The sequence below is a fragment of the Pan paniscus genome, chromosome 14 (genome assembly GCF_029289425.2).
Source record: "Pan paniscus chromosome 14, NHGRI_mPanPan1-v2.0_pri, whole genome shotgun sequence".
Classification (NCBI taxonomy): Eukaryota; Metazoa; Chordata; class Mammalia; order Primates; family Hominidae; genus Pan; species Pan paniscus.
This window is the reverse complement of record NC_073263.2, coordinates 49,859,295-49,875,367: the sequence shown is the minus strand read 5'-3', so window position 1 is coordinate 49,875,367 and position 16,073 is coordinate 49,859,295. Positions and strand designations below refer to the sequence as shown.

Sequence of the window (16,073 nt, the reverse complement as noted above, 5' to 3'; positions counted from 1 at the left end):
ATTAGAATCCAAGTCACTTAACACCTAGTGAAATTGGTCCTTTCATTACACTTTGCAGCGTCTAGACTAGGTGAAAAATTTTTGAAAGCTACAACCCACCTAGCCTTACCCAGCTAAGGTTTTATGACCAAATTCAGCCTTTATGCCACAAGGCATATATTGTATGTGAAGAATTAACATCTTCCAGGAATTCAGAGTAGGACTAGGTTACATAGCATCCTTGAGAGAATGGAGAAAATAGTCACTCAAATAGTTTTCTGTGTTTTTGGATGAGAAAGGCAGCATGACTATATTAATGGGACATTATTACCAGGAATGGCTCTAGCCTTCAAGACCTGAAATTTAAAATTTGTATTCAACTGTAAAGGCTAGCCTTCATTACACATCATCTCCTCAAGAAGCTCTTTACTAAATTCGTAGATTCTCATGTCTATGTGTTACTAACAGCTGTTGTTATATCTTGTATTGCAATTATTTCTTTGTTTTGTATTCTTTTTTTTTTTCTTTTTTTTTTGAGACAGAGTCTTGCTCTGTCACCCAGGCTGGAGTGCAGTGGCATGATCTCCGTCACTGCAACCTCTGCTTCCCAGGTTCAAGCGATTCTCCTGCCTTAGCCTTCTGAGTAGCTGGGATTACAGGTGTGAGCCACCACACCTGGATAACATTTTGTACTTTTAGTAGAGACAGAGTTTCACCATGTTGGCCAGGCTGGTTTCAAACTCCTGACCTCAAGAGGTCTGCCCGCCTTGGCCTCCCAAAGTGCTAGGATTACATGCATGAGCCACCACACATGGCCTTGTTTTTCATTCTTAATTGAATTGCACGTATATGTCTTAAAAGGCAAACTAAGTACTGTGAAAGTACAGAAAAGGAACTGATGAGATTAAGGAGACTCCATAGAAAAGACGTGATACGATTCTAAGAGTTGGAGATGAAGAAGCAACAAGAGAGTTCGGAAAAAAAGATAAGGAAGAAGGGACAATTCACGTGTATGCACAGATAAATATGCTTATTCAAGTTTTAAATCTTACCACAATAACATTTTCACTCCTCTTGATTTCCTTTCCCTACTTGTTTGAACCTGCTTCAACCACCATTCCCATCAACTTTTACTTTGCTCTAATCATCATTCATCACCCTTTAAATCTTTCCTCTTCTACTCCCATCCAACTCTATAAAAGTTGGTTCAACTCTTTGAACTTGGGTAGATGACTCACATTCCGGTAAAAAGTAACATAAAGTATTAAGTGTTTACAATAATGAAAGGAAGGTAAATCACTTCGAAATGATACCGATAGACTTATGGTAATACTAGTCTAGAATTTAAGATTTTTTCTCCTTAGGCTAAAAGATATTTTTATAGAAAATAAATATATTCTGTCAACATAAATTACAAATGTTCATTTCTCAAATTGAAAAAGGTTTGTTTCTATACCTAAATAGAAAATTTTATCATAATGAGCATCAAAAGAATCCCAAATGAGAAAACTGCTTTTTTCATAAGTGTAAATTAAGAGATGGAAGTCACATTTCACCATGGCAAACATTTGCTGCATGCAAAATGACTGAAGTAAGTTTAGAATAATTCTTTTTAAATTTTAAAATATCAATGTCCCATACTTTTTTCTTTCTTTCTTCTTTTAAGAGACAGTGTCTCGTTATGTTGCCCAGGCTGGAGTGCTGTGGCTATTCATAGGTGTCATCAAAGAGCAATGAAGCCCCAAACTCCTATGGCCTTAAGTGATCCTCTTGTCTCAGCCTCTAGAGTAGCTTCGACTACAGGAGTGTACCACTATGCCTGGCTCACACTTTCTTTTGAACTTAAATGAATTTATTTCTGTTTTAAGTCTCACATACTCTCTCAACTGATTTTTTTCTTTTTTTTTTTTTTTGCATATCCCCTGTTCTCAATGTTATGTACAATTTCAATTATGGCCTTCAAAACTTTTAATGAGAGAATTCTTTAAAGTTTTAATCAATTCCTCTTTGATCAATTTTATAGTAAAAGAACACGGTGTCTTATTGTGGAAAAAATACGTCTTTTAAAGAAGAATGCTATTGAAACATAAAGGGAAACCTTTTACAGAATATTTAATCTTATACATGTTTCTTGTGCAACCTGTTTCAAAAATCAGAAATCCTTAAACATAAAGAGTGTAAGGTGACTCCTTGATCTATTATACCTGAGAGTGAAAAAACCCAACCTGCGGAGGTTGCAGTGAGCCGAGATCGCGCCACTGCACTCCAGCCTGGATGACAGAGCAAGACTCCGTCTCAAAAACACAAAAACAAAAACAAAAACAAAAACCCAACCCAGCAGCTTAAGCAGTGAAAGTATTCAAAGAATCATAATCAGATGTCATTAAATTTTAAAAACCGATGCATTACATAATGAAATTCACTATATTTCATTCTTTTTATTTATTTACTTATTTATTTGAGAACAGGCCTCTCTCTGTCACTCAGGATGGAGTAAAATGGTACAATCATAGCTCAATGCAGCCTCAATCTCCCGGGCCCAAGTGATCCACCCAACTCAGCCTCCCTAGTAACCAGGACTACAGGTGCCCACCACCACACTTGGCTAATTTTTGGAAACAGGGTGTCACTATGTTGCCTAGGCTGGTCTTGAAATCCTGGTCTCAAGTGATCCTCTCATCTCAGCCTCCCAAAGTGTTGGGATTATAGGTGTGAACCACAGATCCTGGCCAAGATTCACTATATTTTGAATTGGTTGTACATGTAGGCTATATTCTTTCCTTTTTGTTTTTTTTTAGACAAGGTCTTGATCTGTCACCAGGCTGAAGTGCAGTGGTACAATCAAAGCTCACTGCAGTCTCAACCTCCTAGGCTCAAACAATCCTCCCACTTCAGCCTCCCAACCAGCTGGGACCACAGGTTGACATCACCACACCCAGGTAATTTTTAAATTTTTTATGGACACAGGGTTTCCCTATGTTGCCAAAGCTGATACACTATATTTCAAATCAGTCTACAAGGTCATTATGGCAACAGTCCTAAAAAAAGGCTTGTCTTCACCATTTTTTAAAAGTATTATACTTTAAGTATTGGGATACATGTGCAGAACATGCAGGTTTGTTACATAGGTATACACGTGCCATGGTGGTTTGCTGCACCCATCAACCCATCATCTATGTTAAGTATTTCTCCTAATGCTATCCCTCCTCTAACCCCCAACCCCGACAGGCCCCGATGTGTGATGTTCCCCTCCCTGTGTCCATGTGTTCTCATTGTTCAGTTCCCACTTATGAGTGAGAACATGCGGTGTTTGGTTTTCTGTTCCTGTGTTAGTTTGCTGAAAATGATGGTTTCCAGCTTCATCCATGTCCCTGCAAAGGACATGAACTCATCCTTGTTCATGGCTGCATAGTATTCGATGGTATATATGTGCCACATTTTCTTTATCCTGTCTATCATTGATGCGCATTTGGGTGGGTTCCAAGTCTTTGCTATTGTAAATACTGCTGCAATAAGCATATGTGTGCATGTGTCTTTATATTAGAATTATTTATAATCCTTTGGGTATATACCCAGTAATGGGCTTGCTGGGTCAAATGGTATTTCTGGTTCTAGATCCTTGAGGAATCGCCACACTGTCTTCCACAATGGTTGAACTAATTTACACTCCCACCAACAGTGTAAAAGCATTCCTATTCTCCACATCCTCTCCAGCATCTGTTGTTTCCTGACGTTTTAATAATCGCCATTCTAACTGCCGTGAGATGGTGTCTCATTGTGGTTTTGATTTGCATTTCATTAATGACTGCTGATGATGAGCTTTTGTTCATATGCTTGTTGGCCACATAAATGTCTTCTTTTGAGAAGTGTCAGTTCATATCCTTCACCCACTTTTTGATGGAGTTGTTTGCTTTTTTCCTGTTCCTTGTAGATTCTGGACTTTAGCCCTTTGTCAGATGGATAGATCGCAAAAATTTTCTCCCATTCTGTAGGTTGCCTGTTCACTCTGATGATAGTTTCTTTTGCTGTGCAGAAGCTCTTTAGTTTAATTAGATCCCATTTGTCAATTTTGGCTTTTGTTACCATTGCTTTTGGTGTTTTGGTCATGAAGTCTTTGCCCATGCCTATGTCCTGAATGGTACTGCCGAGGTTTTCTTCTAGGGTTTTCATGGCTTTAGGTCTTACATTTAACTCTTTAATCCATCTTGAGTTAATTTTTGTATAAGGTGTAAGAAAGGGGTCCAGTTTCAGTTTTCTGCACATGGCTAGCCAGTTTTCCCAACACCATTTATTAAACAGGGAATCCTTTGTCTCATCTTTGTCAAAGATGAGATGGTTGTAGATGTGTGGCATTATTTCTGAGGGCTCTCTTCTGTTCCATTGGTCAATATATCTGTTTTGGTACCAATACCATGCTGTTTTGGTTATTGTAGCCTTGTAGTATAGTTTGAAGTCAGGTAGCATGATGCCTCCAGCTTTGTTCTTTTTGCTTAGGATTGTCTTGGCTATATGGGCTTTTTTGGTTCCATATGAAATTTAAAGTAGTTTTTTCTAATTTTATAAAGGAAGTCAATGGTAGCTTGATAGGGATAGCATTGAATCTATAAATTACTTTGAGTGGTACGGCCATTTTCACAAGATTGATTCTTCCTATCCATGAACATGGAATGTTCTTCCATTTGTTTGTGTCCTCTTTATTTCCTTGAGCAGTGAAGTTTGTAGTTCTTGAAGATGTCCTTCACATCCCTTGTATGTTGTATGCCCAGGTATTTTATTCTCTTTGTAGCATTTGTGAATGGGAGTTCACTCATGATTTGGCTCTCTGTTTGTCTATTATTGTTGTATAGGAATACTTGTGATTTCTGCACATTAATTTTGTATCCTGAGACTTTGCTGAAGTTGCTTATCAGCTTAAGGAGATTTTGGGCTGAGATAATGGGGTTTTCTAAATAGACAATCATTGTCTCTGCAAACAGAGACAATTTAATTTCCTCTCTTCCTATTTGAATACGCTTTATTTCTTCCTTTTTTCTAACTGCCCTGAACAGAACTTCCAATACTATGTTGAATAGGAGTGGTGAGAGAGGGCATCCTTGTCTTGTGCCAGTTTTCAAAGGGAATGCTTCCAGCTTTTGCTGATTCAGTATGATATTGGCTGTGGGTCTGCCATAAATAGCTCTTATTATTTTGAGATACGTTCCATCAATATGAAGTTTATTGAGAGTTTTTAGCATGAAGCAGTGTTGAATTTCATCAATGGCCTTTTCTGCATCTATTGACATAATCATGTGGTTTTTATCTTTGGTTCTGTTTATGTGATGGATTACGTTTATTGATTTGCATATGTTGAACCAGCCTTGCATCCCAGGGATGAAGCCGACTTGTTTGTGGTGGATAAGCTTTTTGATGTGCTATGGATTCAGTTTGCCAGTATTTTATTGAGGGTTTTCACATCGATATTCATCAAAGATATTGGCCGAAATTTTCTTTTTTTGTTGTGTGTGGCAGGTTATGGTATCAGGATGATGCTTGGCTTATAAAATGAGTTAAGGAGGACTCTCTTTTTTTCTATTGCTTGGAATAGTTTCAGAAGGAATAGTACCAGCTCCTCCTTGTACCTCTGGCAGAATTCAGCTGTGAATCCATCTGCTCCTGGGATTTTTTTGGTTGGTACGCTATTAATTACTGCCTCAATTTCAGAACTTGTTATTGATCTATTCAGGGATTCGACTTCTTCCTGGTTTACTCTTGGGAGGGTGTATGTGTCCAGGAATTTATCCATTTCTTCTAGATTTTCTAGATTACTTGCATAGAGATGTTTATAGTATTCTCTGATGGTAGTTTGTATTTCTGTGGGATCAGTGGTGATATCCCCTTTAGCATTTTTTTATTGTGTCTATTTGATTCTTCTCTCTTTTCTTCTTTATTAGCCTGGCTAGTGGTCTATGTATTTTGTTAATCTTTTCAAAAAACCAGCTCCTGGATTCATTGATTTTTTGAAGGGTTTTTCGTGTTTCTCTCTCCTTCAGTTCTGCTCTGACCTTAGTTATTTCTTATCTTCTGCTAGCTTTTGAATTAGTTTGCTCTTGCTTCTCTAGTTCTTTTAATTGTGATGTTAGGGTGTCAATTTTACATCTTTTCTGCTTTCTCCTGTGGGCATTTAGTGCTATAAACTTCCCTCTAAACATTGCTTTAGCTGTGTCCCAGAGATTTGGGTATGTTGTGTCTTGGTTCTCATTGGTTTCAAAGAACTTCTTTGTTTCTGCCTTAATTTCATTATTTTCCCAGTATTCATTCAGGAACAGGTGGTTCAGTTTCCATGCAGTTGTGCAGGTTTGAGTGAGTTTCTTAATCCTGAGTTCTAATTTGATTGCACTGAGGTCTCAGAGACTGTGTTATGATTTCCATTGTTTTGCATTTGTTGAGGAGTGTTTTACTCCCAATCATGTGGTTAGTTTTAGAATAAGTGTGATGTGGTGCTAAGAAGAATGTCTATTCTGTTGATTTGGGGTGGAGAGTTCTGTAGATGTCTATTAGGTCTGCTTGGTCCAGAGCTGAGTTCAAGTCCTGAATATCCTTGTTAATTTTCTGTCTCATTGATCTGTCAAATATTGACAGTGGGGTGTTAAAGTCTCCCACTATTATTGTGTGGGAGTCTACGTCTCTTTGTAGGTCTCCAAGGACTTGCTTTATGAATCTGGGTGCTCCTGTATTGGGTGCATACATACTTAGGATAGTTAGCTCTTCTTGTTGCATTGATCCCTTTACCATTATGTAATGCCCTTCTTGTCTTTTTTGATCTTCGTTGGTTTAAAGTCTGTTTTATCAGAGACTAGGATTGCAACCCCTGCTTTTGTTGTTGTTGTTGTTGTTGTTTTTTTTGCTTTCCATTTGCTTGGTAAATCTTCCTCCATTCCTTTATTTAGAGCACGTGTCTTTGCATGTGAGATGAGTCTCCTGAATACAGCACACTGATGGGTCTTGACTCTTTCTCCAACTTGCCAGTCTGTGTCTTTTAATTGTGGCACTTAGCCCGTTTACTTTTAAGGTTAATATTGTTATATGTGAATCTGACCCTGTCATTATGATGCTAGCCAGTTAGTTTGCCCATTAGTTGATGCCCATTAGTTTCTTCATATTGTCGATGGTCTTTACAATTTGGTATGTTTTTGCAGTGGCTGGGACCAATTTTTCCTTTCCATATTTAGTGCTTCCTTCAGGAGCTCTTGTAATGCAGGCCTGGTGGTGACAAAATCTCTCAACATTTGCTTATCTGTAAAGGATTTTATTTCTCCTTCACTTATGAAGCTTAGTTTGGCTGGATACAAAATTCTGGGTTGAAAATTCCTTTCTTTAAGAATGTTGAATATTGGCCCCCACTCTTTTCTGGCCTGTAGGGTTTCTGCAGAGAGATCCACTATTAGTCTGATGGGCTTCCCTTTGTAGGTAACCCGACCTTTCTCTCTGGCTGCTCTTAACATTTTTTCCTTCATTTCAACCTTGGTGAATCTCACGATTATGTGTCTTGGGGTTGCTCTTCTTGAGGAGTATCTTTGTGGTGTTCTCTGTATTTCCTGAATTGGAATGTTGGCCTGTCGTGCTAGGTTGGGGAAGTTCTCCTGAATAATATCCTGAAGAGTGTTTTCCAAATTGGTTCAATTCTCCCTGTCACTTTCAGGTACAGGGACAATCAAACATAGGTTTGGTCTTTTCACATAGTCCCCTATTTCTTGGAGGCTTTGTTCGTTTCTTTTCATTCTTTTTTCTCTAATCTTGTCTTCACACTTTATTTCATAAAGGTGATCTTCAATCTCTGATATCCTTTCTTCTGCTTTGGCTGTTGATACTTGTGTATGCTTCACGAAGTTCTTGTGCTGTGTTTTTCAGCTCCATCAGGTCATTTATGTTCTTCTCTAAACTGCTTATTTTAGGTAGCAATTCCTCTAACCTTTTTTCAAGGTTTTTAGCTTCCTTGCATTGGGTTAGAACATGGTCCTTTGGCTTGGAGGAGTTTATTATTACCCACCTTCTGAAGCCTACTTCTGTCAATTCATCAAACTCATTCTCTGTCCAGTTTTGCTCCCTTGCTGGCGAGGAGTTGTGATTTTTTGGAAGAGAAAAGGCATTCTGGTTTTTGGAATTGTCAGCCTTTTTGCGCTGGTTTTTCCTCATCTTCATGGATTTATCTACCTTTGGTCTTCGATGTTGGTGACCTTCAAATGGGGTTTCTGTGTGGAAGTCCTTTTTGTTGATATTGATGCTATTCATTTCTGTTTGTTAGTTCTCCTTCTAACAGTCAGGTCCCTCTGCTGCAGGTCTGCTGGAATTTGCTGGAGGTCCACTCCAGACCCTGTTTGTCTGGATATCACCAGCAGAGGTTGCAGAACAACAAAGATTGCTGCCTGTTCCTTCCTCTGAAAGCTTTGTCCCAGAGGGGCACCCACCAGACGGCAGCTGGAGCTCTCCTGTGTGAGTTGTCTGTCGATTCCTGCTGGGAGGTGTTTCCCAGTCAGGAGACATGGGGGTCAGAGACCCACTTGAGGAGGCAGTCTGTCCCTTAGCAGAGCTCGAGCAATGTCCTGGGAGATCTGCTGCTCTCTTCAGAGCCAGCAGGCAGGAATGTTTAAGTCTGCTGAAGCTGCACCAATAGCCACCCATAGCACCCTTCCCCCAGGTGCTCTGTCCCAGGGAGATGGCAGTTTTATCTATAAGCCCCTGACTGGGGCTGCTGCCTTTTTTTCAGAGATGCCCTGCCCAGAGAGGAGGACTCTAGAGAAGCAGTTGCGCTACAGTGGCTTTGGTGAGCTGCAGTGGGCTCCACCCAGTTCAAACTTCCCGGTGGCTTTGCTTACACTGTGAGGTGAAAACCACCTACTCAAGCCTCAGTAATGGCAGATGCCCCTCCTCCCACCAAGCTCCAGCATCCCAGGTCGACTTCAGACTCCTGTGCTGGCAGTGAGTTTCAAGCCAGTGGATCTTAGCTTGCTGGGCTCTGTGGGGGTGGGATCCACTGAGCTAGACCACTTGGCTCCCTGGCTTCAGCCCCCGTTCCAGGGGAGTTAACAGTTCTGTCTCACTGGTGTTTCAGGTGCCAGTGGAGTATGAAAAAGAAAAAATCCTGCAGCTAGCTCGGTGTCTGCCCAAACGGCTGCCCAGTTTTGTGCTTGAAACCCAGGGCCTGGGTGTTCTAGGCACCCGAGGGAATTGCCTGGTCTGAGGGTTGTGAAGATCATGGAAAAGGCATAGAGTCTGGGCCGGAATGCATCGTTCCTCGTGGCACATTCCCTCATGGCTTCCCTTAGCTAGGGGAGGAAGTTCCCTGGCCCCTTGCACTTCCCGTGTAAGGCGATGCCCCACCCTGCTTTGGCTCGCCTTCCATGGGCTGCACCCCCTGTCTAACCAGTCTCAATGAGATGAGCTGGGTACCTCAGTTGGAAATAGAGAAATCACCCACCTTCTGCGTTGATTTCGCTGGGAGCTGCAGACTCCAGCTGTTCCTGTGTTCACCATTTTAGCATCTATCTGGCTCTGTTTAATTTTCGCTCCCCCCAAAAAATCCATATAAGAAATAAGTTGATTCTCAGAGTTAAGTTCCAGAAGTGTAGAGATCTCACATTAAAATAACAGTTTGCCTGAGTTTATCAAATACAAAAGTATCTATTAAATATAATTGATTATATGGATTCATTACATCCCTTTGCAAGTAGTTACTCTGTATTTTTCCAATTCTAACCTAAGAATTTTTCAAAGTTTCTAAATTCCCCTTTGGTTCCTTAATTAGAAGCCAAATTTAATATCTGGAAAAAATGCAGTATTCAATTATCTTCTTCCTGTTCAAACAGTCCCTCTGCTATGGCTCTTCCTCAGTAGAAACAACTGGCAACAAAATTCAAGTTTATGATTCATTCATCAGCAAACATGTGAGAATCATCTACAAAGAACCAAGAATTGTGGTAAGAATTATACAAACATTTACTATGATACTGATAATAATGAAAAGCCTAATTCAACAAATAGTGATCTATCCATTTTTAAGCCCCAGTAACTCAAACATTAAAAAACTATAAATGAACAGGCCGGGCACGGTGGCTCACACATGGAATCCCAGCACTTGGGGAGGCTGAAGTGGGTGGATGACTTGAGGTCAGGAGTTCAAGACCAGCCTGGCCACATGGTGAAACCCTATCTCTACTAAAAATACAAAAATTAGCTGGGTGTGGTGGCGGGTGCCCGTAATCCCAGCTACTCGGGAGGCTGAGGTGGGAAAATCGCTGGAACCTGGGAGGCAGAGGTTGCAGTAAGACAAGATCGCACCACTGCACTCCAGCCTGGGTGACAGAGTGAGAAAAAAAAAAAGAAAGAAAGAAAAAGAAAAGAAAAGAAAAAACTATAGATGAATGACTTAAGTGAATAACAAGTCAAGTGAGTAATGACAATATGTAGAAGAATATTCCAAGTAGAATTAATAAATTTTAATTATTTGAATGAGAAAATGCCATATTCAAAATGAAAGTAAAAGTAGGATGAGATCAGCATATACAACTGCATATATTTCATTAATTAAAGATGACTAAAGAGGAGACTATCAATTTGAAAGAAGATTACTAAGATTTTGTTTTTTTAAAACATACTGAACCAAATAAAAAAAAATAACAGTAAGACATAACTACTAACAGAAAATTTCTTCCAATGAGAATACAAGCTTATTAACCACTCCTTTTTTCATTAATGCTCACTCAGCTTCTACCAGCCTTCTAATAAGAACACACACATACATCTTTTCTATACCAAATGTGATATAAAAGATATTCAACCCTTCAAAATTTTAAGTATTGGTTATAAGTAATACTCATCTTTTTTTGTCATTTGATAATAGATGAATTTTCTAGTCCAGACAGTAGAAATAGATTATAGTTCATCAACAAATGACAAAAATTGCTGAGTGTGAAAGAATGGTGCAAAACAACACAAAACATTTTACTGTAATAAGTTATTTTTAAGCTAGCTAAGTAATTTATGAGAAAAAAATAAATTGTTCTTAAATTACTTAATACCCAAGAGGAAGAGTTTCAGCTTAAACTAGACCAAATTAAAAAAATAATAACAGTAAGGCATAACTAGATCTAGCCTTTTTTGAAGAAAATGATATTTAAAACAAGAAAAACATGTGCCATAGAGGTTGTGATATCCTCAATCTTTGAGGAAATAACACCTACATTTAAGTACCCTCACCTTACACACACTTTCTTCTTCTGATTTTGGAGTCTTTAAAATATCAGTATACTTTTTTTTTTTTTTTTTTTTTTTGAGATAGTCTCGCTGTCGCCCAGGCTGGAGTGCAGTGGCTTGATCTTGGTTCACTGCAACATCTGCCTCCCAGGTTCAAGCGATTCTCCTGCCTCAGTCTCCTGGGTAGCTGGGACTACAGGCACGCACTATTGCCCTAGGCTAGTTTTGTATTTTTGGTAGAGATGGGGTTTCGCCATGTTGGCCAGGCTGCTCTCAAACTCCTGATCTCAGGTGATCCACCTGCCTCGGCCTTCCAAAGTGCTGGGATTATAGGCGTGAGCCACTGCACCTGGCCCAAAATATGAGTATACTTTAAATATAAACATATAAACCATTGATAGAAACTTTTAGATGGAGACAAAATCTGAAATATATTTCAATATATAGTTAATGTCATATTAAGGGGTTAAGGGAAGAGCTGGGAGGAAGAAGGAAGATAAGACTATGAACCTAAAATTTTGCCAACTAGTAGGATTTTTATTCTCTAAACCTTATTTCAATCAATTTAAGGTTAAAAAAATTTTGCTTAAAAAGATGCAATTTCATTTTGTGCTTAGAAAGTAAAATTAACACCACACCAAAGATAAACATTCTTGAGTTTGTTCTTTTGGAGAAATGAGTAATTTAAAAATTTAAACAGCTCTAAAATATTAATACAACTTCATAGGAAAGAGGAAAGAATGTTAGAAAATTGCTTATCAAAAACTAATGAGACCCAGGATAAGAGCTACTCATAATGATAACAATTAAATATTGAGTATTTTTCAGAAACCAAGAGTCAAATGCTTGTTATACCTTAAAGGTTAAAGGCCCCTGTTTCATAGTCATTAAACAGTTCTTTGAAATGCTATGTTAAGATATCACTAACAATTTCAATTTTAAATACACACCCATACACATTTTCTTTTCTAAATTGTCATATCCCAAACACGAAAACAATCGAATAAGAGAACAGGCTGAATAGTGATTTTTTTCTTTCAATTATTACTACTGAAACAAATCAAAACAACTCTGAGAGGTTGCCAGCACCGCAGAAGGCATTTCCACATAAAAAGAGTTAATGAGCAGACCACGCAGTTCAACAGCCAGTGACCATTTGCAAGCCTCCTAGGTATATTCCCAGCAGACACATTATCAGATTAAAGGAAGTGCAAACAAACTGGGCTGAAAGTTTCTTTGTCCAAACCCAGCCTCTTCTTCCTGTGATGTCATATTACAAATCTAGGAAGCCTTTCTTTTTCACTTCAGAGAAAGCGACCTCAAGATACAACTGGCAACTGAGGAAAAGGCCTCAATTCAACAAGCGCTAACAAGCTTGGGAATTTATTTCGGAATCTTTAAAAGACTCTTCTGCTTACCCACAATCTGGGATCCACTGCAGGAAAACAAAAAAGGAAAACTTCATTTAAAAGAAGCAAGAAGTAAAATGGGACAAATTGGGAATGTTTAAGTCTCTGAAACTCTGCACTGAAAAGAAAATAAGATTGATAACTTAAGCTTAACATTCTGAGGCATAAAGAAACATTAACTTTGGAGTATTCATCTTGACTACTGAAATACAAGTTTGGAAGACAAGTGGTTTCATTCTGGTCACAGATCACAGCTTTTCTTTAAATTTATAATCCTATGGGTTGGCCTCGTTGACTGTATTTTTTAAAGGTTGCTCGTCAGTTAACTGAGCCTTGGAATTCATGGATTTTCTAAAGACTAACAAATGAAAATATTTTCCTGTTGAAGAACCCAGCGGAAATTTTACAGCAACAAATTTCATGTTTCTTTTGGGTATTTCTGAGAAAAAGGAAATATTTATAAAACCATCCAAAGATCCAGATAATTTGCAAATAAATTGGAGGTTATAGAGGTTATAATCTGAATCCCAAAGGAGACTGCAGCTGATGAAAGTGCTTCCAAACTGAAAATTGGACGTGCCTTTATGATGGTAAGCGTTAACAGCTCCCACTGCTTCTATAATGACTCCTTTAAGTACACTTTGTATGGGTGCATGTTCAGCATGGTGTTTGTGCTTGGGTTAATATCCAATTGTGTTGCCATATACATTTTCATCTGCGTCCTCAAAGTCCGAAATGAAACTACAACTTACATGATTAACTTGGCAATGTCAGACTTGCTTTTTGTTTTTACTTTACCCTTCAGGATTTTTTACTTCACAACACGGAATTGGCCATTTGGAGATTTACTTTGTAAGATTTCTGTGATGCTGTTTTATACCAACATGTACGGAAGCATTCTGTTCTTAACCTGTATTAGTGTAGATCGATTTCTGGCAATTGTCTACCCATTTAAGTCAAAGACTCTAAGAACCAAAAGAAATGCAAAGATTGTTTGCACTGGCGTGTGGTTAACTGTGATCGGAGGAAGTGCACCCGCCGTTTTTGTTCAGTCTACCCACTCTCAGGGTAACAATGCCTCAGAAGCCTGCTTTGAAAATTTTCCAGAAGCCACATGGAAAACATATCTCTCAAGGATTGTAATTTTCATCGAAATAGTGGGATTTTTTATTCCTCTAATTTTAAATGTAACTTGTTCTAGTATGGTGCTAAAAACTTTAACCAAACCTGTTACATTAAGTAGAAGCAAAATAAACAAAACTAAGGTTTTAAAAATGATTTTTGTACATTTGATCATATTCTGTTTCTGTTTTGTTCCTTACAATATCAATCTTATTTTATATTCTCTTGTGAGAACACAAACATTTGTTAATTGCTCAGTAGTGGCAGCAGTAAGGACAATGTACCCAATCACTCTCTGTATTGCTGTTTCCAACTGTTGTTTTGACCCTATAGTTTACTACTTTACATCGGACACAATTCAGAATTCAATAAAAATGAAAAACTGGTCTGTCAGGAGAAGTGACTTCAGATTCTCTGAAGTTCATGGTGCAGAGAATTTTATTCAGCATAACCTACAGACCTTAAAAAGTAAGATATTTGACAATGAATCTGCTGCCTGAAATAAAACCATTAGGACTCACTGGGACAGAACTTTCAAGTTCCTTCAACTGTGAAAAGTGTCTTTTTGGACAAACTATTTTTCCACCTCCAAAAGAAATTAACACATGGACATTTTAAAGTCTTTAGTATAAAGAAAATTTGTATTCAATGTGTTAAGCATTAACATGTATTTTATTTGTGTATCCACTCCATCTGATTTTTCTGAGCCATTTTGATTTGTTCCTTCATTAAAAAAAATCTCTTAAAGTTATTTAGTGTCTAAAAGTGACTGATTTAAATTATGTGGTGCCAATCTGTAATGTCCTTGAATTCCTTTTTATATTAAATGATTTAATTTACTAAATTATTTTATACTAATTTATATAAGTTTAAATACGTAATATTTTATTCAACATACCATTTTTATTTTGAATTAAAACTACTAATCATATTTCTTAAACTATGATTAACAAATGAGAAAGATGAGTAATTTGAAATAAATGTTTTGGGAGTATTTTAAAATATATGTATAACTAAAAATGTAGTCTTCTGTAGAAATGATGACATATTAACATTGTTGGAAGATCTTGAGCAGTAACACACTGATAACATTTTGGGAGTTTGGTCTGTGTAGGCAATTTGTAGAAAGCAGATGCTATCTATATGGTATGCTTTGAAGTTACTATTTTGATTTTCTGTATATAACGCACCCAATTTCAAAATGATATATGCCACAAAAATTGAGAGGGAGAAAACTAATAAAATGTCATTTTGCTAAGTTTTTACTTAGCAAAAAAATAAAATACTACCAGAGGTACATTTTAAAGGTGCATTTACATCACAGTCAAGAACTTATGTTTTAAGTATGTTAGGTCAGAGAAACATCAGAGATAGTGAAATATAGTACTTGGCATTTAGAAAGTAATATACTGTCACGTGTTGCTTATGATGCTTGCTTAGGTAATTATGTCGTGCAAACATCACAGTGTGTACTTACACAACTCTAGAAGGTATACACTTACACACCTAGGCTTATATGGTACACCCTATTGCTTCTAGGCTACAAACCTATACAGCATGCTACTGTAAAGAATACGGTAGGCAACTGTAAAATAATGGTACTTGTGTATCTAAATACATCTCAACACAGAAAAGGTACAGTAAAAATATAGTATGATAATCTTATGAGACCACCATCGTTTATGCGGTCATTGACCAAAATGCTATTACGTGATGCATGACTGTAAATATTTTCTTTTCCTTCACTCTTCTGGCCATTTTAAGCCAAATATTGGGAAGTTCAAAACATCATTTCAAGTAGGCAAGATGTTATTGTACGTCAAAATGATTAATTAAGGACACAGTTCCTTACATTATAAAGTAACAAAACTACAAGGCCAAATAACTAAACAAAACTATATTTTCATTTCACTAAACATAAAATAGGTCTGGCTCTGAGGTATACTTTAGAAAAAAAGTACCAAGTACACTAAAACTTTTTTATTATCCAACATATTCCTTTTTTAAAAAAATTCAGGCCGGGCACGGTGGCTCACACCTGTAATCCTAGCACTTTGGGTGGCTGAGGCGGGTGGATCATAAGGTCAAGAGATCAAGACCCTCCTGGCCAACATGGTGAAACCCCGTCTCTACTAAAAATACAAAAATTAGCTGGGTGTGGTGGCACATGCCTGTAGTCCCAGCTACTCGGGAGGCAGAGGCAGGAGAATCGCTTGAACCCAGGAGTCGGAGGTTGCAGTGAGCCAAGATCTCGCCACTGCACTCCAGCCGGGTGACAGAGCGAGACTCCATCTCAAAAAAAAAAAAAAAAAAAATCAAGCAGTTCTCCAAAGT

General features: G+C 37.9%; 2 protein-coding genes across 9 annotated transcripts in view; one reads left to right on the top strand and one right to left on the bottom strand.

Moving 5' to 3' along the window:
• Positions 1–14,490, top strand: part of LPAR6 (lysophosphatidic acid receptor 6) — a 32,283-nt gene extending 17,793 nt beyond the window's left edge. For 2 of the 7 annotated variants that reach the window (XR_008620627.2, XM_057299670.2), the window contains 4 exons: positions 2,778–2,918; positions 8,295–8,448; positions 9,822–9,932; positions 12,517–14,490. Coding sequence is in view for 3 of the 7 variants with exons in the window: in XM_057299670.2 (XP_057155653.1) it covers positions 13,202–14,239 (1,038 nt within the window). In the remaining 4 variants the exon portion in view is untranslated. Of the gene's footprint in view, positions 1–1,443; positions 1,571–2,777; positions 2,919–8,294; positions 8,449–9,821; positions 9,933–12,516 lie in introns of all 7 variants that reach the window. The other 5 variants (XR_008620625.2, XM_055096766.2, XR_008620624.2 and 2 more) reach the window with 3 other exon arrangements.
• RB1 (RB transcriptional corepressor 1) overlaps positions 1–16,073 on the bottom strand; it is a 171,970-nt gene that overhangs the window by 48,945 nt on the left and 106,952 nt on the right. The gene's annotated exons all lie outside the window — the stretch shown is intronic.